The sequence below is a fragment of the Rattus norvegicus genome, chromosome X (assembly GCF_036323735.1).
Source record: "Rattus norvegicus strain BN/NHsdMcwi chromosome X, GRCr8, whole genome shotgun sequence".
NCBI lineage: Eukaryota > Metazoa > Chordata > Mammalia > Rodentia > Muridae > Rattus > Rattus norvegicus.
In genome coordinates this window covers 38,101,352-38,128,444 of record NC_086039.1, presented here as the reverse complement: position 1 = coordinate 38,128,444, position 27,093 = coordinate 38,101,352, and the positions used below count along the sequence as shown (strand labels likewise).

Here is a 27,093-nt window from a genome sequence, read left to right as displayed (position 1 = left end):
ATTGTTGTAACAAAATAGCTGACAGTGGCCAAAGAGAGAAGTGGTTTACTTTTGCTTTGCAGTTTAACAAGGGAGATTGCTTGTCATGAGAGGGGCAACATTAGTGTGAAGGGCTGGTCACACTGCACCCACAATTCCAAAACTCAGAAAGATGAATGCTGGTCCTCAGCTTGCTTTCTTCATTGTTTCTTTAGACACCCCCTGCTACCAGCCCAGGTTTGGTGATATCTACATTCAGAGTAGGTCTTCTATCCTCAGTTAAACCTCCCTGAAAACACCGTCACAGACAGAGGGTGCCTCCTTGCTGACTCTAAATCCAATCAATTTGCAATATAGCTTGTCTGTCTGTCTGTCTGTGTGGATATGGTTTTCAGTTCTCTAATAGAGCTCGTGAATAGCCAAGGTTGAGTACCACTGAACTAAAACACCGTTGAAAGGTAGTTGACTTACATGTCAGGGATCTCTTTGGACCCAGTTTGATTCATGTTTTCATCCAACCAATTTCTTGATCACTTACCATGTTCTGGTGACCACTATACCTGGATATAATGGTATGAAATTGGTTAAGACAGATTTCTAGTGTGACGAAACCAGTTGAGTTATGGGACATTTAGTATGTCTTTCCTCCAAGAACACAGAGAATGTAGCAAGATCCTAGAGCATTGATAAATCAGTGAACCAGGACTGGGATTTGTAAAATAATGCTAATATTTCTTCCTAGAAGTATGAAGGCGGCAGGGGCAGGGGCAGGGGCAGGGGCAGGGGCAGGGGCAGGGGCAGGGGCAGGGGCAGGGGCAGGGGCAGGGGCAGGGGCAGGGGCAGGGGCAGGGGCAGGGGCAGGGGCAGGGGCAGGGGCAGGGGCAGGGGCAGAAGCTAGTACTAGAGGCACATAGAGTGTGAAGTGGCCAGTCTTATAGAGTGAAACAGCTTCTGGGGTTGAGGACTCAGTCCTCTGTACCTTATTGGTGTCTCATATGAATCTCTCTGGTTTTTCCTTTAGTGATCTGCAGGATCCCATTGTCTGCCTTGCCGATCAACCACATGGCCCACCAGTATCTTCTTCCAGCAAGCCTGTGCCAGTTGTACCTCAGGCCACCATTTTTTCCCACGTTGCTAGTGACTTCTCTTTGGCTGAACCCCTTGATCATGCCCTTATGACCTCAAGCACACCCTCTCTGGCACAAGAGACACGCCTTCCATCTCCTCAGCCTACAATCTCCCTGACTTCCAGTCCTGCCATTGACTTGCCTGTTCAACATGTAGTGGCTTCTTCCTCCTTGCCCCAAACTGATCTTTCCCACACCCTATCACCTGTGCAGTCCTCCATTCCCTCTCCTACCACAGCAGCTCCATCTGTCCCTGAAAAAGTGGTCGCCATCAGCACACCTCCTGGCGAGACAGGTAAATATAAGAAGCCAAGCTGATGGTAGGGGCTGTTGGAATTTGAGCTACCTAAAAAGCTTGCAAATCAAAGATACACACTAAGACCTCATTAAGTTGTTCTTCTGAACTATTAGGAAGATCCAAGCTTAACCTCACATCTAGCAAAAGCTAAAAAACAAACAGTTTAGCACCTCCTGGCTTATTCTACATGAGGATGGATAAGTCACACTGGGTACACTTAGGTAGGAATAATATAAATGCAAAAGCCATGGATACTGCAAAGGGTTCCAGGAGCCATGTAGGCTTAGTGGTATAGGAATAAAGGACAGAAGGAAAGAAACAGGGAGTATTCCTGACTCTGGAACTTTAATTCTGAGAGTATGAAACAAGCTTTCCTTTTGAAACTAGAGGATGGGAGACAACTCCTAGCTTGATGTTAGTAGTTTGGAACTCAGGTTATGGCTTCTGTTTCCTTTGTCATCATGCCAGCATCCCCAGGGAGATTCGGAGCTTCTTCCAAGTGACTATTTCTCCTAAAAAGCATTGCTCTCAAATTATCTTAAAATAAATATATAAATTTTAGACAGAATTATGGGACCATAATATAAAAGAAGGTTTAATGGTCTGATAAAAATATTATTAGAAAAAAATGAAAAAATATTATTAGAATTCATTGCCCTGGGTCTACAATGATTACCTCCCCATAGCCATTCCCATTGGCCCTTAGAAACAATCTAAAAGGCTACTCCAAAAGCCATCAAGAAGACTCAGAACCTATGCTTCTACTCTTAGGGCAACAGAAGTGAAGCAACATATGCACATAACGTTGCACATCAGATCATAACCTAGTAGCTAAAAAAGTAGATAAAGCTTATTGGCTCTGTAGAGAGGAGTGATTATATAAGGCATGCTACCTCAACATAATGCCTTTTACTCAGTGACATGGGCCATTAAAACACCTGTACAAAAATGTGGGGACACTTTCACATCTTGATGCGAAGAGGTAAAGGCCCAACAACAGCTAGTTAAAAATATTCCATTTTCATAGTAGTATAGATGCATATGGATATAGACCAGAAAGGAATATGCAAAATAAGAAATCAGATATTACCAACAAGATTAAGAGACATTTTTATATTTTTTTCAAACTGGGTGTGGCCATCACTGATATGTTATGCATTTCCCTGTAGTTTCAATATCCCAAATAGGTCATATGAAGAGAACCATATAGGACATGTCCTTTTGACTTTGGATTTTTTTTCACTTAACATAATGTATTGGGCAAGTGGAGAGCCACCCTGTTGTCAAAAGCAGTGGTAGCTAATTTCTTTTTGTCACTAAATAATGTTCCACTATGGATACACCACAGTTTATCCATGCATTTTCCAGTTCACGAACATTTGGATTATTTCTCATTTAGAACTATTATGAAAAAGGATACTATGAAGCATCACAACTAAGTCTTCTAAATACATATACCTTCTTCTTTTGGATGAATACCCAGGAGTGAGCTGAGCACATCATGGGGTCTGTTTATCTTCAGAAGTGACTTTTGTGTCATGCATTGCATAACATGACTTGGTTTTTGTTTGTCTTGTTGCTTGTGATACAGTTGTCAACACGAGTAGTGTTCCTGATCTGGAAGCCCAAGTATCTCAAATGGAGAAAGCTTTGTCTTTGGGCAGCTTGGAACCTAATCTTGCGGGTGAAATGGTGAACCGAGTCAGCAAACTCCTTCACTCTCCACTTGCCTTGCTAGCCCCTCTAGCTCAAAGGTATGAGTCCACAGACACAGAGGTGTGTTCTGTGTGCTTCAGAGATGTGTTACCTGAGCTTTCTGTTTGGGATGAATGAGTCTTAATTAAGGATGTAAATGGAAAAAGTAAGAATAAGTGTTGAGTAGCAGATGGAGAGAAGAGGATGTCCAGCAGAGACAACTGACTGGAGTAGCCTAATTAAGAAAGCAAGCAAAAGGTGACATTTTCAAATCAGGGGCTTATAAACAAACACCTAGCAGAAACCAACTGAGGCAGCCAACTAGATTTCTTAGTTGAAGTAGTCCGGGAAGAGGGTCTTTTTTGTCATCTCCATAGATGAACTTCCAGCCTCCAGTTCTTTCTATAGGCATTTTTTTTTATATCGTGGGACAAGCAATAGTAATAGTTCACCTTTGAGTTCTTCTCAAGGACATGATGTTCTTAATACCCTTAGCTATACGCTTTTACTTTTTTTCTTGTTACAGCATTAGAGAGTGAGCATATCCCAGGAAAGGGTACTTTAAATTACATTTTGGAGAACACTTGAAATAAACATGCTGGAGTCTAGAACAGGAGTGCCCTCCTGCACTTTCAACAATGATTAACTAACACCTGGCAACTTACCTAAATAATATATATTCCAGGATGCTAGGAGGATCCTCTTGAATGTTAAAGATACTTGCTCATGTGACTACGGATAGCCAAGTATTTGCCCCAAGGACTAGACTCATAATGACATTCAATTGATATTCTATATTAGAATTGGGGAGAGAGAGCAAGAGAATTAAATTTAAACTGCCAACTGTCTTTACAGGTTGCTAAAAGTGGTAGATGCCATTGGCTTACAGCTGAATTTTTCATCTACAACTATCAGTCTAACTTCTCCTTCTTTGGCTCTTGCTGTGATCAGAGTGAATGCCAGTAATTTCAATACAACAACCTTTGCAGCCCAAGACCCAGCAAATCTCCAGGTACAACAATCTAATCTCTTATAGAAACAACATTTGCTTGAGCATGATTGGAGCCCCTGCTGTGCTTCCTGATGGAGGCAATTACTGTTGATTATCAGGAGTGATATTTACTATTCACAAGATTTAATATCTGACTCCTTTAAATCTAGCACTCAGGAGGTGATGGCAGATGGAACTCTGAGTTCAAGGCTAGCCTGGTATACAGAGCAGCCAGTGAAACACCACAGAATAAAAAAATGACATTGATTTTAGGAGCTGAGATGGGAGTCCGTGGTATAGGGCTTGTTTTGTGTGCCTGAGGCCCTGCATTCAACAACCCCCAGCATTCAGAAAAATATATAATTTGACTATATGAGATTCTTGTGGCCATTTAGTAACTGGATCGGGGAAAGTGTGTGTGTGTGTGTGTGTGTGTGTGCGTGCGTGTGTGTTTGGTATATGACAGGGAATGGTATCTTCATGTAAGCAGTTGGGGGACCTGGGCATGGAGATGAATGTCAACATTTTAAATTTTTATAACTACGCTATGTGTATAATAATGCTGAAAATCAGTTCTGCTTCTAGTGCTTTCTATCCACCCTTTAGCAGTGCTTTGCAACCTTCCTATTGCTGCCACCTTCTAATACAATTCCTCATCTTGTAGTGCCCCCAACTATAAAATTTCATTGCTACTTTGTAACTGTAATTTAGCTACTATTGTGGATTGTAAATATAAACATCTGATGTGCAATATATCTGAAATGCAACCCCGAAAGGGGTCAAGGCCAACAGGTTGAGCACGAATACTTTAGAGGGACTAGGGGCTGGAAACGCTGAAGCCAAACAAAGTCTTGCTTTTTGCGGTCTTCATTGTATAAGCACACTGCACAGACTCTCATGATGACGGCCCTAGCACTTGCTTACTGACTTGGTGTGTGAACTGCTCTAGTCTCCTAGAGCCTGCAAGGATCGTACTCTTTGACCGTTTCTATGTGTCCTTAAAACGTTTCCTTTTCTGCTTGGGGGCTTCAACCAACCAGAGACATAGAGGCAGAGCTGTTTTCTAGAGCAATCTGGATCAAGGCCCTTCAGGCCCCTCCACGTTGAGCTGTGTTTTGTTTACCTCACTGTATCAACTCAGACACATTTACAATCTTTTACTTCATCTCCAGGTGTCTCTGGAAGCCCAGGCTCCTAAGAATAGTATTGGCGCCATTACTCTACCCTCATCGCTGATGAGTAATTTGCCAGCTAGTGAGGTAGAATTGGCTTCGAGGGTTCAGTTCAATTTCTTTGAAACACCTGCCCTATTTCAGGTAATGTTGCTACTTCCTGGTTTTGCTTTGGATTTGGTTTGGAGGTGGGTGACTAAATTCTGCTTTAATCATCATGTATTCTTAAGCCTGCCACAAATCAAATGGAGTAGTGCGGAAACCATGTTTTTTGGTTTGTTTTTTTTAATCCATATCCTACTACTCCTGATGATAACTAGCAGTTACCAACACATTCATAGTACTCACAAAGGCTAAGTTCTGCCCTAAGAATTCACAAGTGTTGACTCTAATCCCTATCCTGGGAGGAAGGAACCTACTGTTACTCCATTTTACAGATTAGGTAATGGAGACACAGGGAGAGTCAGTAGCTTGCTCAACAAGAGAAGATTTAAATGATTCATGTCATGACCCCCTTTAAAAATTCATGAGGTCCTATTGTGCCAGCTGTACACTTCAACTTAGTACTTAGAATAAGTCTTACTTCTGGAAAAGTTACTTTACTATGTCCCAATTTCTGACCTACATTGTAAACAATGTAAAGACAAATAGTTCTCAGTGTCCTTCTAGCTGTAAATCATCCTCATCATATTTCATTGCTATTTTTGTCTTGCTGCTTCTTTGTGGTGCTAGGACCCCTCCCTGGAGAACCTCTCTCTGATAAGCTATGTCATATCATCAAGTGTCACAAACATGACCATCAAGAACTTGACAAGAAACGTGACAGTTGCACTGAAGCACATCAACCCAAGTCAGGTGAGGAGGTACCTGTCTGCTCCTACAGACTGGGCCAAATGGCATGGCTCTGATAGGCGATATGTGTAAGGCCACAAATTACTTGTTACTCTACAGAATCTTGATCTGCTGAATCATTTCATCATTGACCTTGTAGCTTTTGAGGCAGACCAATGCAAAAGCAAGTTCATAGCCACTGTGGAAGAGCTGTGACTGCAGATTTGACTCTCCCTTCCACACACCTCATCTCATAGGGAGTTTCAACTACAACCTCACTTCCTCAGAGTGTGTTCTTCAGACTTGCAACATCAGTGTCACCTGAGAGTTGACTATATTTGCAAAGGCTCAGGTCCCTCTCCAGACCTACTAAGCAGAATGTATTCCCTGCCCCGGGGGCTGGGAATTGAACTCATGCCCTCACCATCTAGGCAAGTGTTCTACTACAAAGTGGAGTGTATGTAGATTTTTTAAACAAGTCCCTAAGGTGATATCAATGCATAATTGGTATTTTAAGAAGCACTGACCCATATGGGGCTCATTTGCCTCTTAAGAATCACATAAAATAAGTGTCTAAAACTCAAGCATAAGATTATGAAATTAAAAATACCACTGATTTTTTCAATTGCTTTTCAGTTCAGTAAATTAACTAGCTATGACTTATCTTTCTGCTACAGGATGACTTAACTGTCAAATGTGTTTTCTGGGACTTGAACAGAAATGGTAGGTTCCAATTTTAAATCCTTTCAAGGTCTGAGTGAGGGAGTGGGAAAGTTGGTAAGTCACTGTGCCTTGCTGATGGGACAGATTCTGCTCTTGATGCCAACAGGTGGCAGAGGAGGTTGGTCATCTGATGGCTGTTCCGTCAAAGAGAAGAGGATGAACGAAACTATCTGTACCTGTAGCCACCTTACAAGTTTTGGCATCCTATTGGTAACATACCCATACTCAGTGGCTTTAGATTCTGGGTCGGAGGGATAGCAGGACATCATATTGGAATATCTACTCTACTTGATGACTAGCAGAAAACATAATAATATTGAGGCATAGTTATACACCAAAGAAACCACTCTTTTAATAACCAATATTTGAATGCAGAATACAAGTATTTCTTCACATTTGCATTTTCCTCATTTAAATATCAAGGAATTCCTATTAGAATGGGCAACACAAATTATCTGCCTTTTGAAGCACTTAAAATGTTTATTAAACACTCTGACATAAATTATTATTATTATTATTATTATTATTATTATTATTATTTTGTGCATGTTAAGGAAGTGCTCTACCACCTTAGCCACACCCCAATCCTTAAATGATCTCATTTAATCTTCCCAGCATTCCTTTAACACAGGTCATTTTATTGCAAATTAAGTCTCGTGGTCATTGTTCATGGTCATAGGACTAAGAAATGCAAGAGTCAGGAGCCAAACATCAGTCTTCAGGTTCCTAATCCAGGGCTTCCCCAGTGCACTAGGATGCAGTGATCAAGTATATGAGCTCTGCAGTCAGGCAGACCTGCATTCGAATTCTGCTTCCTCCACTTCCTAGCTAGGATCTCAGGCAGGTTACTGGAACTCCTTATTTTTACCTGATGACAGTGATGGTGCCTATCTTATAGGTTGGTTGAACAGACTGTGAAACTATTGATGCATATTCAACAAACACAGTAGTGATTCTTATGTATTTAAAATTGTTTGATCACTGAAAGCAATATTTTATTTCCCAGGATCTATCTCGGACATCCTTACCACCAAGTCAAATGATGGCTCTGACATTTATCACGTATATTGGCTGTGGGCTTTCATCAATTTTTCTGTCAGTTACTCTTGTAACCTATATAGCCTTTGAGTGAGTATCTACAACTGGAAATTTGGTTTATAAGCTGCAGCTCTCATGTTCAGCACCACGATGTTTTATTTAAAAGCCCTTTCTTCAGCCTGCCCTGTCCTTTATACCTACCTGATAGAATGTCTGGGTAGGAAATGTTATGAGAGGTTTGGCTTTATATGCTTCTGCCTTCTACTAGTTGAGCTCACTAGGGACTGTGCCATGATTATCTTTGCACCCCAAATGGGTACCTGGTACATCAGCAGCAGTTGGTGGAAGAAAAAAGGGACAGTGACTGAGATCCAAGAGGTTACAGTTTGAAAGGGATCATAGCACCCATGCACAGTGAAAAAAAGATTCATAAACTAAGTTTATAAATAACACTGACACACGCACAGGTGAAAGACTAACTATTACGTTAACTGGTATAGGAATGAAGAAGATGAGTGTAAAACTGAACTGAAAAAAGATTCAGAGTGTGACTGTGTAAGTGAAAGCAAAGAATGACACTTTAAATGACATCACCTCCTTCTTGGCTCACCGGAAGGGTTCCTCTTACTATTTTTAGGTGGCAATCCTAGCAGATAAATTAGCTGCACTTCCCTGTGACATTACCTTTAGCAATAATTTAAACTCTTCTTTCCATGATCTCAATTGAAGTAATAGCATAAGGTGAATATGGGAATCTGACCATATATTTACAGAGCTGAACATAGCAGCCTATCATGTGAGAAGAATAAGCAGTACTTCTAGAATTTGTTCAGGAGAAATGAGGTGGCTCCTCCTTGGTGTCAATTACGTACTGTGTAAAACTGTGTGTCTACAGTCTGGGTGTCATACAGCCTACAGAATTTGAGACACTTTTTCTGTACGATTGTCTCCTTAGTTGCTTCTCTGTTTGCTGCTGTTGAACACCTGACAGAGACAACATATGGAAGGAAAGGTTTATCTTGGCTCATAGTTTGAAGGTTCTGTCCATCATGGCAGGGATGTAGGGATGTCACAGCAGCAGGAACTGAGAGTATCGAACGTGGGGTACTCAGACTACTTTCTCCTTTTTATTTAGTCTAAGGCCCAACTCATGGAATAATTCAAAGTAGATCTTCCCACCTTAGTTAATGTACTCCCATCCTCACAGCCATGTCCAGAGGCTTATCTCCTAGGTGATTCTAGGTTTTTATTTTTTAAGTGGACGATCAATCTTAATTCTCACAATTTAGACTTTTTTCCCGTGGTTGTTGGTTTTAATATCCCCTGTACACTCACCCACTCTGAGAGGAAATCTATGCATATCAGCATATGCTAATGAATAATTCACTTAAAACTCTGAGACAGCTGAGGAATATTCTTATACAAAGTTTGGCAGGCTATCATGCTAACTGGATTTTGTCCTTTCATTTTAGAAAGATCCGGAGGGATTACCCTTCCAAAATCCTCATTCAACTGTGTGCTGCCCTGCTTCTGCTCAACCTGGTCTTCCTCTTAGACTCCTGGATTGCACTGTATAATGCCCGAGGTTTCTGCATCTCCGTGGCTGTATTTCTTCACTATTTTCTCTTGGTATCATTCACATGGATGGGCTTAGAAGCATTTCATATGTACCTAGCACTGGTTAAGGTTTTTAATACTTACATCCGAAAGTACATCCTTAAATTCTGCATTGTTGGCTGGGGTATGTATAAAATTACTTAAGTGTTACCTAGATTCCTCCCTTCCCCCAGTATTCTGACATGTTCAACCATGTAGAGACTTGGATCTCACTTGGCAACTCTCTAAAGGAGCTTAGGACTCCACACAGGCTGTGCTGTCTCCAGAAGAATCTCGTTGAGTCAGCAACCAGATCATTTCCAAAACACTACATTCTCCTTTCCACTCATGGTTCTTGGTGGCTTACCAATAAGCTTGGTTTTGGTCTCTTCAATGAAAAGGAGTAAGTTGGTACCTCTTCCTCCTAAGAGTCCTCTAGATAATCCACAAGTATGTACTGCCCAATTTTTTTGTAGTTTCACATTCCACTGATGACCAGCCAATCAGGCTAGCAAGGCAGTTGTCAGCAGCGCCCAGGCAAAGACCCTGGCTCTAAGTCATGGTGTAGCATACCCTCATTTTTCAAAGCTAGAAAACAGCCCGGCCTAGCTTTTTCATTCTTTATGGATATCCTTTTCACAGGATTACAACCATCAACACTCCCCAATTCCCTCTTCTTCAATCAGTACAGTCCCTTCTGCACAATAGGACTATAAGCTTTTTCTTACTTGCCTGCCTATCTGTCATTGCATCTTTATGAAAAATAACAAAACACACACTTTCTCTCATTTGTCCCCAAAAGAAAGTTAGAGCCCCAGGCATTTGGGCAGGAGTTGTTTTTTAGAGAAAGCTGAAATTCCAGGTATCCTTGTCAGGGACAGTTTTCTCCACTTCCGTATGTCTTTGACCCTAAGGACCTAACCCAGGGCAGTGAACTTGCTAGGTAAGCACAATGATCTACAACTTCAGCCTCCAGTATCCTATTCTTTACAAAATGTCTCATTAGGAAACCATCATGTCAGTATCATTAGAGGTACAAATGAATTAAAATAAAGAATGCATTGGAATGTTTCAGGCACCTGGGTCGATCTCTAAAAGGACTTCTTGTCATAGTCGTCGTCATCATCATCATCATCATCATCATTGTTGTGTTTTTTTTTTGCTCCCTTTCCCTCCCCCCTGTTGTTGTTTTATTTACCAGAGCAGTGATGCTAACTGACTAGTCTGGGTGCAGTGTGGGGTGGCAGCACAGGGTTGGTGAATGTGGCATGGACTTCTTCGAGGCACCTTCTCCTAGCCAAAAAGCATTTTAAACTGTCAGGAGCCCTTTTTTGTTGTCACTCTTTTTAGCAGAAATACAAATGGGCCCCTGAGAAAGCCAATATCATAGCAGTTACCAGCCGAGAGTCAGTGAAGCCAGGTTTTTCCATTTATCATTAGGAGGAATTGTAGTTTTATAATGAAAGATTCTCTGGGAGTTGCTTACTCTTAGGTTTACAGTGCAGAAATGAGTGAGTTCATGGTGGTGCTAGCTGCTCTAGGATATAAGCTGGATCTCAGCGCACCATTTCCCCCTGGTCTTTGTCCCAGCTGAAGGGAAGGAAGGCATCTCTATGGTTCTTTATGAACCGCAGTAGATGGAGACTCGTCCTCAAGATGGAGCTTCCAAGTTTGCTCTGGGATTCAGGGGAAAGAGAATGAAGGACTTTGCAGTTAGTTTCTAAGGGAGAGGAGGACCACAGTGGAACAAATCAGTTGTGCTTATAGCCTACTGGCCAGAATTTCGTTCTGGCTGCTAGTGATGGTAGAAGCATTCATCCATGTGCCCAAAAATGAATAGAAACTGATTTAGTGACTAATTAGTCTCTGCCATGCCACCAGAGGGAAAGTACAGTGATCTCCAGGTGTTTTTCTACCCCCTTTTTGTCAGAACTGTGTGACCGATGTTTCCCATGTTCCAGGGATACCAGCTGTGGTTGTATCCATCGTCCTGACTATATCCCCAGATAATTATGGGATTGGATCTTATGGGAAATTCCCCAATGGCACACCAGATGACTTGTGAGTACAAATTCATCTTAGGGAATGCCCAGGGAGCTAGGAAATTAAATTCCTCAAGAAAATGGAGGATCTAATCAGTCTGTGGAGCTACATCTATCATCCTAATACAATTTTAAATCCTTTTTAACAGGAGCTGTCATCATCATGTGTAATGAGATTAGCTAGTTAAAAATACCACGCTACTATCAAGTAACAAATTAGGAGGAATTATTCTGAAGAAGTATACAAATTAAAGTGAAATTTATTAAGACTCTTAACCACAGACAAAAATAAAATGTTCATGACATTATATTAATAAATACATACAGTTCTGGATAACTGTAATTTACAGAGGTGAAGGGCTGAATGTTTTAAAAAATGGTTTTAAGCCAGGTGGTGGTGGCACACTCTAATCCCAGCACTCAAGAGACAGAGTAAGGCAGATCTCTCTGAGTTCGAGGTCTACAGAATGAGTTCCAGGATAGCCAAGGCTACACAGAGAAACTGTCTGGAAACACCAAAAATACTATTTTTAAAATTTTATTTTATTTCTGTGTATATATGTGTGACACAGGTGTGTTTCTGTGGAGGCCAGAACAGGGTATCAGATCTCTGAGAGCTGAAGTAACAAGTAATTATGAACTGGAGCTTGGGTTCTCTAGAAAAGCATCACTTGCTCTTAACCACTGAACTAGCTCTCCAGCTTCAAAAATATTCTCAATTAACAAGTGTCCTAATATAAACTCCTAGATTCTGTTCCCCAGAGATATAAATGACTGTGGAGAAAAGCGGTTTATCTATCTTTTTTTTTTCTTTTTTACTTGAAGGGGTAAAGAACGTTTTCATCAAAACATTACAGATTCAGTTCATCACTTGGAGCAAGCACATTCTCACCATGATAATCCTTTCTTCCTCACTCCTTCCCCATCCAGTTGCTGGATCAACAGCAGTGTGGTGTTCTATATCACGGTTGTGGGATATTTCTGTGTGATATTTCTACTGAACGTCAGCATGTTCATTGTGGTCTTGGTTCAGCTCTGTCGAATTAAAAAGAAGAAGCAACTGGGAGCGCAGCGCAAAACTAGTATTCAAGACCTCCGGAGTATTGCTGGCCTCACATTTTTACTGGGAATTACTTGGGGCTTTGCCTTCTTTGCCTGGGGACCAGTTAATCTCACCTTCATGTATCTCTTTGCCATCTTTAACACCTTACAAGGTAAGTGCCACAACATTCAATATGAATCCAAAGAGCCCACTGGAAAATAAAGCTATCACTACTAAGAAAGTGCCTGCAAAGTGCCCTCTTTAGTGGCTGAAGGTGCACTCCTTTCTCAACCAATTTATTGCTGACAATAGGAGCTTTAAGGTCCTTAAAAGAAAGGCATTTTACTAATTTTGAGCAAGAGTGATTTTTCCTTTTATCTATCTTCATCTCCTTGGAGAAACTATATTGAGAGAACCTGCCAATTACTCAGCCTTTTCTTGCTGCCTTTTTATTTTTTAACCTAATTCGTGAAAGCAGAACCTGCATGCTGGAAAAACCCAGATCCCATGTCGCTGTGAGAGTTCACCACTTGGACCTTGGGCTTAGGCTTGTAGTTTTGATTTAGGAACATTAAATGATAATAGGAAGATAATCAACAAACCCAAGTGGGAGTGATCTTGGCCATGGGCTAATCCCTAGAGGTTACCAAGGTGCCACGAGCATGCCTGGGACAGGCACGGAGGGGCTCCTTGATTTCTGAGCTTCTCATAACATAAAACCCAGCTACTCTTATTTTGGGACCCTAGCAGTTAGAGTCTTTGGAAGGGCTCCTTTGGGAGCAATGTTAGGAAAGTCTTGTCGGCTGTTAATTTTTAATGGAAGTGCTTTGGCATTAAAAGCCCAGCAGGCTAATAGGTTTACATTACAGAAACAATAAAGAATTGTCCCTTGGCTTCCCCTTCTTCCAACTCCTTTCCATTATATTCTTCTCTGCTTGTTGTCATGGTGCTTTTGGCACCCTTACTGCCCTCCTGCGGTTCCATCAGGAAATAGATAATTTTGCTGGTTTTCAATGAAATCCCTCCCAGAAATGTGTAAATCTAATACCTAACTTGGCCATAGGTTCTTATTTTATTTGAAAACACACACACACGCGCACACACACACACACACACACACACACACACACACACACACCTACATATGTATATATGGCTGGTATTTTTTATCTACAACATACCAGTCCCTAAATTGTTTTATCCAGGTGTTATGCTATGTGGTATTAAATAGAAAACAAAAGTATTTGTTTTTTGGGGTTTTTTTTTTTGCATTTTGTTGAGGAGGTGCTTTTCAGGCAGAGTGTATCCCACATGAATGTGTACATCCCTGGCTAGCATGGCATTTACCAGATTGGCCTCAGATACACAGTGATCTCTGCTAATCCAGTCCTAGGATTATATAGGTATGTGCCACAAACTTTGGCTCGAGAAAGGTTTTATACCCTAATACTTGGATACTAAAAGTAGTAGACACTTTAAGAGGAAAAAAACCCATGCTATGCAAATTCATAATAATCATTAACATGCAAGCTATGTGCCTTTTTTTCTCAATTTCCAAAGAATATCTTACTAGAACATAAATGCCTAGAACATAATTATTAGATTTCCAAAGAATATCTTAGTAGAACATAATTGCTGCTTCTGTTAAAGGGAGCTAAGGCCTATAGATGGGCCTTTGGTTCTGGTGCATATACCCATCCATCCCTTGCTCATGCATGTGGTTTCTTCCTTCATGCAACCAAGGGAGTCTCCCAGGGTGGCACTGAGCAAAGGTATGCCATGTCCACACACCCTTGAGGCCTCCTTATATATACCCCATGAGAAATAAATCTGGTGTTTTCAAATGAAGATAAGTAAGCCTTGTTGTGGGGTAGGGGGTGGTGTATTCAGAATTCATCCATATGGTCCACAAATATTCACTAACAAAAGCTTGGGGTCTTATCAGTGACAGTGCTGCATAAGGATCTCTGGAGACAGTGGTAGGCAGGAAGTAACTCCAAAGGCCTGTTCACATCTGTAGCTCGATTTCCCTGCTGTAACACCCTTGGGCCTTGAAGAGAGGCAGGAAGATGGTAGATATATAAATCCAAACACTCTGCAGACGTGATGATCAGAGCAGAAGGCCCAAAGGACGCAAGCAAGTAACCTGACATAGGAAAGAGGTACCCAAGACTCTGGAGAAGCTTACATTGAACAAAATGTGGAATGAGATTGCAAAACCAGAAGATCTGAGAGGTGGGAGCTGAGGTCTCAGCTAGGACTGAGTAGATGGCTTTTGCTACCTGAACAGGGAAGAATGAGATCAAGGCCTGGGACAAAAGATGGTGAATTTAGCTGTGGAAATGCACTTAGCACCCTATCTTACAAAGAGCTTAGTTTAAAGCTTTGGATTTTAGATATTAAATTCAACTTATAAACTTTCACTTTGTTCATAACAGACAAAGATGTCTTCTTTTGTGCAAGATCAATCCCCAAGACTCAGGTTTTATGTGGAATTCACTGTATAATGGTTTGGATTTTTTCCTCTCCCTTTAGGCTTTTTCATATTCATCTTTTACTGTGCAGCAAAAGAGAATGTCAGAAAACAGTGGAGGCGGTATCTTTGTTGTGGAAAATTACGACTGGCTGAAAACTCTGGTAAAGATTTGCTTTCATTTTTCTTCTTCTCTTAAATCACAGGAAAATAAATGTGTACATTAAGATGGAAGCCAAGGAGTTGTCAGATCTGGAAAGTGGGGGGACGCAGCATGCACAACAGACAATGCTAGTCACCATTCCGGGGGGGAGGGAGGGAGGGGGAGGGGGAGAGGGGGAGAGAGGGAGAGGGGGAGAGAGGGAGAGGGAGAGGGGGAGAGAGGTAGAGAGGGAGAGAGGGAGAGGGGGAGGGAGAGAGAGGAAGAGAGGGAGAGAGGGAGAGGGAGAGAGGGAGAGAGGGAGAGGGAGAGAGAGGGAGAGGGAGAGAGGGAGAGGGAGAGAGAGGGAGAGAGGGAGAGAGAGGGAGAGAGGGGAAGAGGGGGAGAGGGGGAGAGAGGGAGAGAGGGAGAGGGGGAGGGAGAGAGAGGGAGAGAGGGAGAGAGGGAGAGGGAGAGAGAGGTAGAGAGGGAGAGAGGGAGAGAGAGGGAGAGGGGGAGAGGGGGAGAGAGGAAGAGAGGGAGAGAGGGAGAGAGGGAGAGAGGGAGAGAGGGAGAGAGGGAGAGAGGGAGAGGGAGGGGGGAGAGGGGGAGAGAGGGGAAGAGGGGGAGAGAGGGAGAGGGAGAGAGAGGGAGAGGGAGAGAGGGAGAGAGGGAGAGAGGGAGAGGGGGAGAGGGAGAGAGGGGAAGAGGGGAAGAGAGGGAGAGGGAGAGAGAGGGAGAGAGGGAGAGGGGGAGAGAGGGAGAGAGGGGAAGAGGGGAAGAGGGGGAGAGGAGAGAGGGAGAGAGGGGGAGAGGGAGAGAGAGGGAGAGAGGGGGAGAGGGAGAGAGGGGAAGAGGGGGAGAGGGAGAGAGGGAGAGGGGGAGAGAGGGAGAGAGGGAGAGAGGGAGAGGGGGAGAGAGGGAGAGGGGAGAGAGAGGGAGAGGGAGAGAGGGAGAGAGGGAGGAAGAGAGGGAGAGAGAGAGGAAGAGGGAGAGGGGGAGAGAGAGGAAGAGGGGGAGAGAGAGGAAGAGAGGGAGAGAGGGAGAGGGGGAGAGAGAGGAAGAGAGGGAGAGAGGGAGAGGGAGAGAGAGGGAGAGAGGGAGAGAAGGAGAGAGAGGTAGAGAATACTTGCTACCAGGAAATTTTGTGAGCAAGAGAGTTAGTTGACTGGCTGCTTCTTCAATGAAGCGACACTGACATTTTTAGTGTTTATTTCCCATTGAGTGCATGGTTTTCATTTCCCAAAAGTAATTTTTAATATTTTCCTTCATAACATTTTAAGGCTTGACTCACCCCTTTCTCCACAGGTCCAGGTTGTCAGTGGCTTTATTTGTTAGTGGGTCAGACGTTGTATAGAAGCTTTGGCATGCATTTGGTTATTTTGAAGTTCTTTTCTCATATTCCAGGTTGGCTAGCCGAGCAACGAGCTCATTTCTTGTTTCTTTCTCTTTAAAAACGACGACAACAATAAAGTCCTGTTTGAAAAGCTAGCTTCCTTCCGCATGACTACAACCTTTCAGTACCTGATAGGTACTGCGGTCTGTGTTTAGAAAATGGCACTGTGCAGAGATCAGTTATTTGTATGGATTCAAGAACAATTACCATAGCAGAGGTGACATGTTCTTGTGAGGGCAGAGGGAGAGGCTCTGGGATGCTTCCTAAATCAGTGGCTATTTCTAGACAATCCAGTAAACTCAACCCTTAGTTCCAGGAGGACACCAGTTCTTCTTAATGAGGTAGTTATTTGCAAGGTAAATACACAGTGGAGGTGAAGGTGCCCTTTATAATGACAGCTTGTAAAATGTGTTCTCTACAAGATCTTGAAGTGAGAATTCAATTGCTAGAACTTGTTACACTGTGACCTGTCTCTTGCATTTGAGCTTCAACATACTGCCCTGTTTTTCTGTAATGCTTATTCTGCTGTAGACTGGAGTAAAACTGCTACTAATGGTTTAAAGAAGCAGACTGTAAATCAAGGAGTATCCAGCTCTTCAAATTCCTTACAGTCAAGCTGTAACTCCACTAACTCCACTACACTCCTAGTGAATAGTGATTGCTCAGTGCACGCAAGCGGGAATGGTATGTATGTTTGTCTCCATATGGTGTTTTTCAAGCCAGTGTTTATTTATTTTTTTTCAAGGTAGCTCTTTTGGCAGAGCAAACTGGAAGATCACACCTATGACTAGTAAATCAAAATAGAGTTTTCAGTAATAGCCAGATCATATTTATAAATCCAAATTTATTTATTTTAGAGCAAATAACAGAATGACTTTTTAAAAGAGATTGAGTTTTCCATCCCGGGAATTGACCATAACCTAAAAAAGAAAAAAAAAGTTTACTTATGTTCTAATCCTAATTTAAATCTTGCCCAAAGGTTTCAGTACTGCACTATTTCTGCAAGAGCAGTACCCAAATTACCAAGCAATATGATTTTTGGAAAAATCATATCTACTATCCATGTCGATTGTTAGCACTTTAAAACCTTCTTGTTTTTCTCTTTTCATGTTTGTTAATCCTTTCCCACAATGTGGCTGCCTTGTGACAGCACCCAAGTCTACATGAATGTAGCAAATGCTGGAAAATGGGTTGTGAGAATATTGGCCGCTGTGTCACTCACACATGAGCAGATGACTGCAGCTGTGCTTCTTTTACTCATTAAGTCTAGAATTTCTAGCTAAAACTTCACTACATTTCCTTTCTCTCCAAGACTGGGCTGATGTTACTCATAAAGCTTTTCTTACTCTTACCTTCTTCTGCTTCTTAATATACCTTTTCGCATTTTATTTAAAAAAAAAAAAACTTGTGATGTGCCAGTACATTTCTCCTTCCAAAGAACAGTTGGCCTTTATCCATTGTTTTAAGGTATTAGTTCTTCCCATTAGTAATTCAGATCAGTTTGTGAGAAGGTTCATGTCTCAACCAAATAGTTTTTTAGTCTCATAAAGATGAGGGCTTCTGATAGTTTTATTTTAAATCATACAATTGGGGGTTGGCTCGAGAGATGGTTCAGTGGGTGTTGCATAAGATCTGTGGAACACACTTAAGAGCTTGATGGGTGTGGTGAGCCTGCTGTAATCCTAGCACACAAGGGGCAGATGGAGATGGGAAACAGCTAGCCAGAGCAACAGAAATGACAAGCTCCAGATTCAGTGGGGAACCCTGCTTCAACATAGAGAGTGGACAGTAATCCAGGAAGACACCCTCCATCAACCTCAGGCTTCCACATGCATGCACAGGACATTACATGTGCATTCGTGCACTCACATGAGCTTCTATACATGCTAGCATTAGCATGTACACATACTACATACATACCTCATATTAAATTTCACACAAAGAAAATACAACAGGATTCCTTGACATCCAGACCTTTCAATCTCAGGCACAGGTGACATATGGGACTAAATAACACTTTTTAGAGAATTGCAAGAGGTTCTATAGCATCCTTAGCCTCTCTACCAAGTAGAACCAGCAGTGTCCTGCCCTGAGTTGCAGCAAGCAAAAATGCCCCTAGATAATGCCTCTATGGGGACATTCTTCTTCTTCTTCTTTGAGAACCACTGCTGTAAAAGAGAAGAAACTGCTGCCTGGTGCTGGAGATGTGGTTCAGTGGTCAAGAGTGCTAACTGTCCTTCCAGAGGAACTTGAATCAAATCCCAGCACCCATGTAGCTGCTCGTAACCGTCTGTAACCCCAAGATCTGACATCCTCTTACACACATACACATTCGGGCAAAACACCAATGCACATAAAATGAAAACATTAATTAATTAACATTTAAAAAAGAAGTTGCTACCATGTGGCCTTATATCCTCATTGTCAATACCAAGATTAAAGTTCTGGGCACTATGCCAACTTGACATATGAGGGATGACTCATTGTAGGTCCCTGGAATAAAGACAAGGAGATGAAAGCTGGTTACTAAGAGTGAGAGAGCAAGTTGAAAGGCATGTGATTAAAGGATTGAGCTGGATCATTCAGATCGTGTGTTCCTGTGTGTGTGTGTGTGTGTGTGTGTGTGTGTGTGTGTGTGTGTGTGTGCGCGCGCGCGCGCAGGGTGGGGGGCTCTTAATCCATAACTAAAGTTTTCCATGTTCTGAAAAAGGCTTGGAGGCAATGCTTCACCTGCCTAGCACTACCAAAATGCGCTCAGTCTTCGGGGAATCATTTTGTAGAAGCAGGTCCATTTTGGCACTGCTTTTTGACACAGCTAGTTTTGATATCTGACAGTAAGTAGGGGGCACTTTGCAGTCAACAGAATGGCTAAATGTTTCAAAAAATGATAATGTGCTTGTCAGATGAACATCTCTGACTTGTCAGCCCTCACCCCAGATGAGGAATGGCATTGGGAATTTCAAAAAAGAAATTGGCAGCTGAGTGCTTTATTATACTGGGACAAATTGTTCCTACAACCAAAATGTCCTCAAACCAAAGCGCCTCAGTCAGAACAGCTGCCTCAGACAGTCATACACTCTATTTGAGCTGTGGCACAGATGGAGCTGTATTAGCCACATCCACTGACTCTTTTGCATAAATGTGACACATATTTCAGGTCTTAGCTGCCTTACAGCCATTAAAATTTACTACACAGGGCTACAAGCTAACACTTTGGAAGCAACCTCAAGTGTTCCATCCATCACGTTTGAGCTATAGAAGTTCAGACAGAGCATTTAATTTCTCCCTTTGTCTTAACATCTGTGAAATGGGATCATAAATAGCACCTGTCCCTTAGCATTAACTGTAAGTGAGAATATGATGTGTCCAGTGTTGTTTTCATCATCATTATCATATCATGAAAATAGGCTTATTATTCAGCTTCGCACCTGGCCTTTCAATGCTATAATGATCAAAAAGGTGATGCTAAGTAGTTAAAAGCTAATAGATGCTGTGTCCTGACTTTCTGAGGCTGCTAATGGTAGGGAGGTCTAGGTCTAAATCACAGGTACCACTGAATGCCCTGCTGTCCCCTAGCTGAACTCTTAGTTTGGAATCAATGGCTTCCTCATGGGAGACCGTGCTATTGGGATTGTAAGAAGACAGATATAGAAATGGTTCTAGAGAGATGATTTCATCTTGCTATAACTGTAGCTGGTTGCTTTGGGCTTATCCTCTAAAGGAGTCAGAGGGAACCAGGAGCCTATGGGAGTCCCTACAGGATCTCTGCTAATCTTAAATATTATTGTAGGTTATCGTATGCACAGTTTAATTCAATGTGTTCAATTGGAGTTAGAAAATGAGGCCTTGAAAATAAAAAATACCTTGCTTTGCTCTCCGTTTTGAATGTTTTAGTTTTAGTTTTTAAAAACTGTCACAGAAATTTTGTTTCTGAGCAACCTCCAACTTCCTGTCCCTGATCTTAGGGAAGAAATAAAAATAAAATATGAAAACATAGGGTGGGTACTTTAAAAGATTCATTTTTGGCATGCCTATTTAGCATGAATGTGAAGGTGTTACTTGCTTGGTCTTGAGTGCTTTCAGTGGATACTTCATGAGACCGACTTTAACGACTTTAATATTCTTCTTATCTAGGCAATGCATCTACCGAGAGGAATGGGGTTTCTTTCAGTGTTCAGAATGGAGACGTGTGCCTTCATGATCTCACTGGGAAACAGCACATGTTTAGTGACAAAGAGGACTCCTGCAATGGCAAAAGCCGGATGGCACTCAGAAGGACTTCAAAGCGGGGAAGCTTACACTTTATCGAGCAAATGTGATTCGCTTCTTCTAAAATCAAAGCATGATGTTGATGGTGTGAAGTGTCCAGTTTTCCTTTTATACAATGTGAGATATATGAAAATCGCTGGTTTTCTACTCAGCAACCTCGAAAGGAACATAAGCTAATTGAGGGCAACAGTTTACTGTCGGAAGAAGGAAACTATGACATGATTATGGTTCCTAGACATTCTCAATTTCGTTTATTATCTCCCATTTGTGAGGGGATTGGGGTTAGAATCACAGAATAAGATCCAAGAAAAGAAAAATGAAAGTTTGTTTCCAGTCACATTTTAAAGAGGCTGTTATCCTTGATAACATCCTTTAAAAAATGTTTACTTCAGTCTGTTGGTGAGTTGAGTTGTGCATGCCTTTGTTGTATATAAGCTAAGTTCTAATGACCCACATGTCAAAAATCGTATCTCTATCTTTTTTTATATTTATTTTCTACTGTGTAAATTTATTCTTTTGTAGAATCATGGTTGTGTCGTTTTCTTTAATGTGATAACTTACCAGTGACTTCTAAACCTCCTTTCGGAGATCATATAGGATGTGAAATTCAGAAACTTCACTGAAATCAAGAAATAATGATAAAGGCAGACTGAACAATTATAAATAGACAGTGCCACAATCAGCTTAGCTATCAGCCTCTGAGCTATCAAGGAAAGGTGTCCCCATTGGACGGACATAGCCTTATGAGCTTATGGTTTGGGAAAAAGTGGGGTCACATTTTCGCCCTGATGATCCTCTTGAGTACCTTATTCAGGGTCCTTATGTAGGGTCTTTATGCAGGGAATGACTTATATGACTATATTGGACACTAAATAGGGATACCTATGACCAGACTTCATCCCTAATGATCATATTATAGAATCTCTACACCATGGTTGTTAGAGGATAAAATTGTAATCTAAACCATGTAGGGAAGACTGTGAATGTGGGAAAGATATACACTGCCACTTCTCAAATACCCAGAGCCTTTGAAAAGAGGAAATCAGAGTAGGATTACTTTTCCAGAGTGTATATATGGCAAACGAGTTAGGTCTTTAAAAGACAACTGCATGGTACGTCATTGTTGCAACTGCTACATTCTGGTCCTACTTGTTTGTATTCTTAAAACATGTCAAATATTGAAGAGTGTATAGTGACAAGGGGGAGCAGCTACTGGGAAGAGTGAACTGTCGTGTGATATTGTTGTTTGTAGGTAATAATATATATCCAACTCTGATTGTTCCGAGTCCTAGAGCATCTATCCTGTTTCTCACCGCTTGAGTGGTGTCTCAAGCCCAGGATGTTTATTAGGAACATTTCAAAATCCTTTCCTTAGGTCTTTCACTAAGCTCCCTTGCATATATTTCAAGTAGATGTTGTATCCCAGACTAACCACAGTAGTAACGTCTGTTTCTCTGTGTGCTCGTTGGTCTTTGCAAAATTTCTTCTCCAAATTATTTAATTATTTTGTATTTATATGTTACAATTGACAAAAATGATAAAATCAATAAAATAAATTTGCACTTGAGTCCATTAAGCCTGGTTTGCATTCTCACGATGAGAACTGTCTGAGCACGCTCTCTTTCCAAGCTCCTCAGCTCCCACAAAGAAGCCATTGATTGGGAAGGTGATGAGACACTCTTGATTTGAGGCTGGAGGTAAGGTGGGGAGGGATGAGACCTTGGAAATCAATCTCCCAAAATAATGTACACACCACAGTACATCTAAAAACCACAAAGTCGAACGTCCTTCCATTCCCACTATCCTTACTTTTTGTATTATTTTCCATGTCTGGTCCTTAAGCTAAGTTTTCTTGGTTACTTTTTGGTTTGTAAATTCAAAGAAATAACATGACAAGACAGAGACAGAATGTTCCTGAGAAGTAGCCTCCTCTGGTTTTAAAATTGGTCTTAAAAACTGACACTGTATTAAGGGAGACAAAGGAGCTACTATTCTTCAGGGAAGGTCAAAGCAGTGCCCAACACCTGTAGTGTTTCCTCAATGCATTGGAGAAATTTCCCCCAGAATTCACTGGAATCATTGATGCTACCTAGGAACTCTGCTGCCTTTAATGAGCTGTGCCTTTAATGAAATGCTGCAAACAGCTCCACTAAGTGACCTGGCTTGTATGTAACAAGGTCACCTCAGAGGAAGGTGTTTGATTTGAAGGGTCTTTCAATGGAGAGTTAATTTACTGAATGGCATACTCACCTAGCACACTTGTTTGGTGTGACTTTTGTCCTCATAATAGTAATAAAAGATGATTCAGTTTATCTCTATCTCATCTCCTCCTTGGAGTCTGAGGGATAGAAAGCAGGAAAAACTGAGGTAGTAAAAACATACTATTGGGACTGGAGGGATGGGTCAGAGGTGAAGAGCATTTGTTGCTCTTGCAAAGGACCTGGGTTTGTTTTCCGGGACCCATATGGTAGCTCACAACCATCTATAACTCCAATTCTAGGGATCTGACAACCTCTTTTGACTTCCACAGGCACCAGACACAAACATAGTACACATACATAACTACAGGCAAAATACTCAGGTACATGAAAATGAATATTTTTTAAAATGAACAACATTGGGTCAAGAGTTCATAGGAATATATTCGTTTACTTCTCACTTCAGTTTCCAGATACAACATCAAGAAATCAGAATGGATAAAAATTCAATATATATTCATATGGCATACATAGCCTTTAAAATAATATTTTATTAATTATTTGAGAATTTCATAGAATGTCTTTTTAGTATGTTTACCTATACAGTAATATAGCCTTATAGCCTTGGCTGGCTTGCCTCAAATCCAGGACATTCCTGATTCAGTATCCACAAAACTGGGATTACAAGTGTGTATCGCCATTTTTGACTTTAAAATATATGCCTTTAAAATGTAGTTAATAGATATGTTCTTCACTGTGAAGAAACCCTTTTAGTCCCTGGTGTGTCCTTTCCTTGACTCTCAATTTTATATAGCTGCAAGAAGCTGGAGCAGAGCTAAATTTAACATTCTTTTACACTATTGTAATAGAAAAGTAAAATGATTCCAGGTCAGCTAATCTAAATTGTCACAGAAACAGTTTAATTTGGTGAATTAGTTAATTTGGGCAAGTTGATGAAGAATGAACCCTCTCTATTCAGAGATGGGGTACTTTATGTTAGGGTCAAACGACATGATATCTCCACTTTGGATGCTGCCCTCTAAGAGAGATTATTAAGCGTCCAATGAGAACACAAGTCACCTGGGCTGGGGATTTAGCTCAGTGGTAGAGCGCTTGCCTAGGAAGCGCAAGGCCCTGGGTTCGGTCCCCAGCTCCGAAAAGAAAAAAAAAAAAAAGAAAAAAAAAAAAAGGGGGGTTGGGGATTTAGCTCAGTTGGTAGAGCGCTTGCCTAGGAAGCGCAAGGCCCTGGGTTCGGTCCCCAGCTCCGAAAAGAAAAAAAAAAGGGGGGGGGTTGGAGATTTAGCTCAGTTGGTAGAGCGCTTGCCTAGGAAGCGCAAGGCCCTGGGTTCGGTCCCCAGCTCCGAAAAGAAAAAAAAAAAGGGGGGGTTGGAGATTTAGCTCAGTTGGTAGAGCGCTTGCCTAGGAAGCGCAAGGCGCAAGGCCCTGGGTTCGGTCCCCAGCTCCGAAAAGAGAAAAAAAAAAGGGGGGTTGGGGATTTAGCTCAGTTGGTAGAGCGCTTGCCTAGGAAGCGCAAGGCCCTGGGTTCGGTCCCCAGCTCCGAAAAGAAAAAAAAAAGGGGGGGGGGGTTGGAGATTTAGCTCAGTTGGTAGAGCGCTTGCCTAGGAAGCACAAGGCGCAAGGCCCTGGGTTCGGTCCCCAGCTCCGAAAAAAAGAACCAAAAAAAAAAAAAAAAAAAAAAAAAAAGAACACAAGTCACCCTAAAAGCAACTAATGATGCCAGCTTTTATATACAGAAAAAAATATATGAAACCTCCAATGAAGGTACATATAAAGATTACTAAAGGGATTCAAATATAATAATCGAATGCTTAATCTCCCTCCCTAGACCATAGCAAATCCTACATGGAAGTACGTTGTACTCTGCTTCCTAACTCAAGTGCCATTATTAAAACAAATAAAAACGAGTTGAGAAAAGAACGATAAGAAGGTATGAGGGGAACTGCCCGACATACATTATATACCTATAGCAAGGCTTGAAAAGAAAGTTTAAAAGTATGTGAGCTGGGTGTGGTGGCACAAACTTAGAATCTAACACTGGATGCTAAGGAAAGTAGTATTGAGGACCAGCCTGGATACACAATATTGTTGATACTAGCCTAGGCTACATGACAAGACTACTGACAAGACTCTGGCTCAGAGAAAACCTACATGAGTGGAGAGGGGGTTGGGTGCCTTAGTTAAAGACCAATTATAAGGGGTCTCAAATAAGCAGGACTAATTTTCAATCAACATTGAACCCTAAACACATGTACAATAAATTCTGTGCCAGGCATGTTGGGAGATACCAAGATATTTCACTAAGCAATTCATAATCCAGTTAGAAAAATATGCCTCCGTTAAAATGTAAATAACACACTATTTCCAAATGGTGTTGAAAATTGCTGATTTACGTGTCATTCTGAGTCAACTATGTGCTAAATGTGCTTGACCTCATCATGTTACAAGGTATGAGGTTTATCCTAACAGATAAAAACAGTAAAAGTCAAGCAACTGAAACAGAAACACAAATGTCTATATAAAGCAGAAATGGAATAAAGTGCAGTTTGAATTGACTCATTGGCCCATCTTTACTGAGCAAATTGCTATAGGAATCCAGAAAATGGGAAAAGTTATTAAGAGAGTGGGCTGACCTAGTCTTTAAGGCAAAGATAGGTTTCAAACAACGAAATAGCTCAAAGTGCAGAATAGCAACGTGTTTGTGGAAGCAAATATATTAGAACAACTGCCCAATCAATTTATATGTGGGCCAGATTTTGATGGACAATGAAGACTAGATCAAAGAATGCAGCCTGTGATTAACAACCTTGACAACTAATGGGTGCCAAATTTCAAAATATACTACTAAATATACTACTGCACTCCCAGGGCCTAAGGCCAAGAGCCACGGGTGCCAGGAGTGTATGTGGGGGCCAAAATTCAGGTCTCCCTTTTTGCTTTCAGTGCTGAGCTCCACTTTGGGGATTTTGTCCTCAGGTGAAGCCCGGGACAGGGCGTGGCTTTGACGATGGCCGGTCATCCAAAGGATGCCCGGGCTGCCCAGCCTCTCTCTAGTCTCCCGTGGGTTTGGCGGTGTGGCTCAGGAGACCTTGTCACTGCTGACCCAGAAAGCCGACTTGTTCTCTGCTTAGATCTAAGTTCTCCGTATCTCCCGCGGGCTGCCCCATTTTTTTCCCAGATCAGGCAGCGACAAGGAGGGCTCCAACTCAGGGCGGAGGCGGAGCCGGGGCGGAGCCGAGAGCAAATCGGTACCGCCCTCCAACGCGTGCCTTCCGGGTGGGATTGCACAGGTTCCTCTTCGTGGTGTGAGCCGGTCTGAGGGGTAGCTTCCGCACCCAGGTGGCCGTGACCAAAGGACTCCGTTCCTTTAGCATCCGCGGCGATTGGAGGCAGGTTGAGGGAGAGGAGACTCAATGAAACAACTGAATTTCCGTTCAGAGCCAAGCTCCGAGCTGCTCCCACGGGCCTTCCTCTTTAGATAGTCTCCCCTTAGGCGGAGACTTGGAGAGTGCTACTCCACGCGGGGGGCGGAGCCTAGTAGAGCTTGGGTGAGCTCCCAGGCAACCCGGAGCCACCTCCAAAAACAAAGGGGTAAGGCACAGACCTTTCTCTGGCCTAGTGCTTAGTCCGGGGTCCGTGGAGCGTGGCTGTGGGTCTAGAAACCCTCGGGGCAGCTGCAGGCTTGGAAGAGGCAGGGCCGCTCTAGCGCCACCCCTGTCTCCTCCCCCGCACCGCCCAGCGGCGCGAAACTCTGGTTGGCTCGCCTTGCAAGTCATACTTTGGTTCTCTCATTTTGAAAACTCCTGACCTCCTCCCGCTCCGGCCCCATTTGGAGAACTCATTGAAGCTGAGTGTTTTGAGGACCAGGCCAGCTTGGAGACGGCAACTCTGTTGGACACCAGCGGGCAGGACCGGCTCCGTGGCCCGTGAGCGTGGGCGAGATGCGGAGCAGGAGCAATTCTGGGGTCCGCCTGGACGGGTACGCGAGGCTGGTGCAGCAAACCATCCTGTGTTACCAGGTAAACAGTAGAGACCAGCCCAGAAAACGTTCTAAACCGCCCTCTGA

At 42.3% G+C, this 27,093-nt stretch overlaps 2 protein-coding genes across 16 annotated transcripts in view; both read left to right on the top strand.

The window, feature by feature from the left end:
• Adgrg2 (adhesion G protein-coupled receptor G2) overlaps positions 1-22,378 on the top strand; it is a 125,220-nt gene extending 102,842 nt beyond the window's left edge. For 11 of the 12 annotated variants that reach the window (XM_063279828.1, XM_039099514.2, XM_039099517.2 and 8 more), the window contains 14 exons: positions 1,001-1,401; positions 2,996-3,158; positions 3,955-4,111; positions 5,263-5,406; positions 5,995-6,117; positions 6,771-6,816; positions 6,923-7,026; positions 7,823-7,944; positions 9,327-9,595; positions 11,412-11,511; positions 12,423-12,706; positions 15,070-15,171; positions 17,074-17,226; positions 20,677-22,378. In XM_063279828.1, coding sequence (XP_063135898.1) covers positions 1,001-1,401; positions 2,996-3,158; positions 3,955-4,111; positions 5,263-5,406; positions 5,995-6,117; positions 6,771-6,816; positions 6,923-7,026; positions 7,823-7,944; positions 9,327-9,595; positions 11,412-11,511; positions 12,423-12,706; positions 15,070-15,171; positions 17,074-17,226; positions 20,677-20,861 — 2,353 coding nt within the window. In that variant the 3' untranslated portion in view covers positions 20,862-22,378. The remainder of the gene's footprint in view (positions 1-1,000; positions 1,402-2,995; positions 3,159-3,954; positions 4,112-5,262; positions 5,407-5,994; positions 6,118-6,770; positions 6,817-6,922; positions 7,027-7,822; positions 7,945-9,326; positions 9,596-11,411; positions 11,512-12,422; positions 12,707-15,069; positions 15,172-17,073; positions 17,227-20,676) is intronic. The other variant, XM_039099518.2, reaches the window with a different exon arrangement.
• A 3,410-nt stretch (positions 22,379-25,788) lies between these two features.
• The window catches only part of Phka2 (phosphorylase kinase regulatory subunit alpha 2), a 123,028-nt gene continuing 121,723 nt past the window's right edge, over positions 25,789-27,093 (top strand). For 3 of the 4 annotated variants that reach the window (XR_005498059.2, XM_008773197.4, XM_008773195.4), the window contains exon 1: positions 25,789-27,046. Coding sequence is in view for 3 of the 4 variants with exons in the window: in XM_008773197.4 (XP_008771419.1) it covers positions 26,969-27,046 (78 nt within the window). In the remaining variant the exon portion in view is untranslated. The remainder of the gene's footprint in view (positions 27,047-27,093) is intronic. The other variant, NM_001395639.1, reaches the window with a different exon arrangement.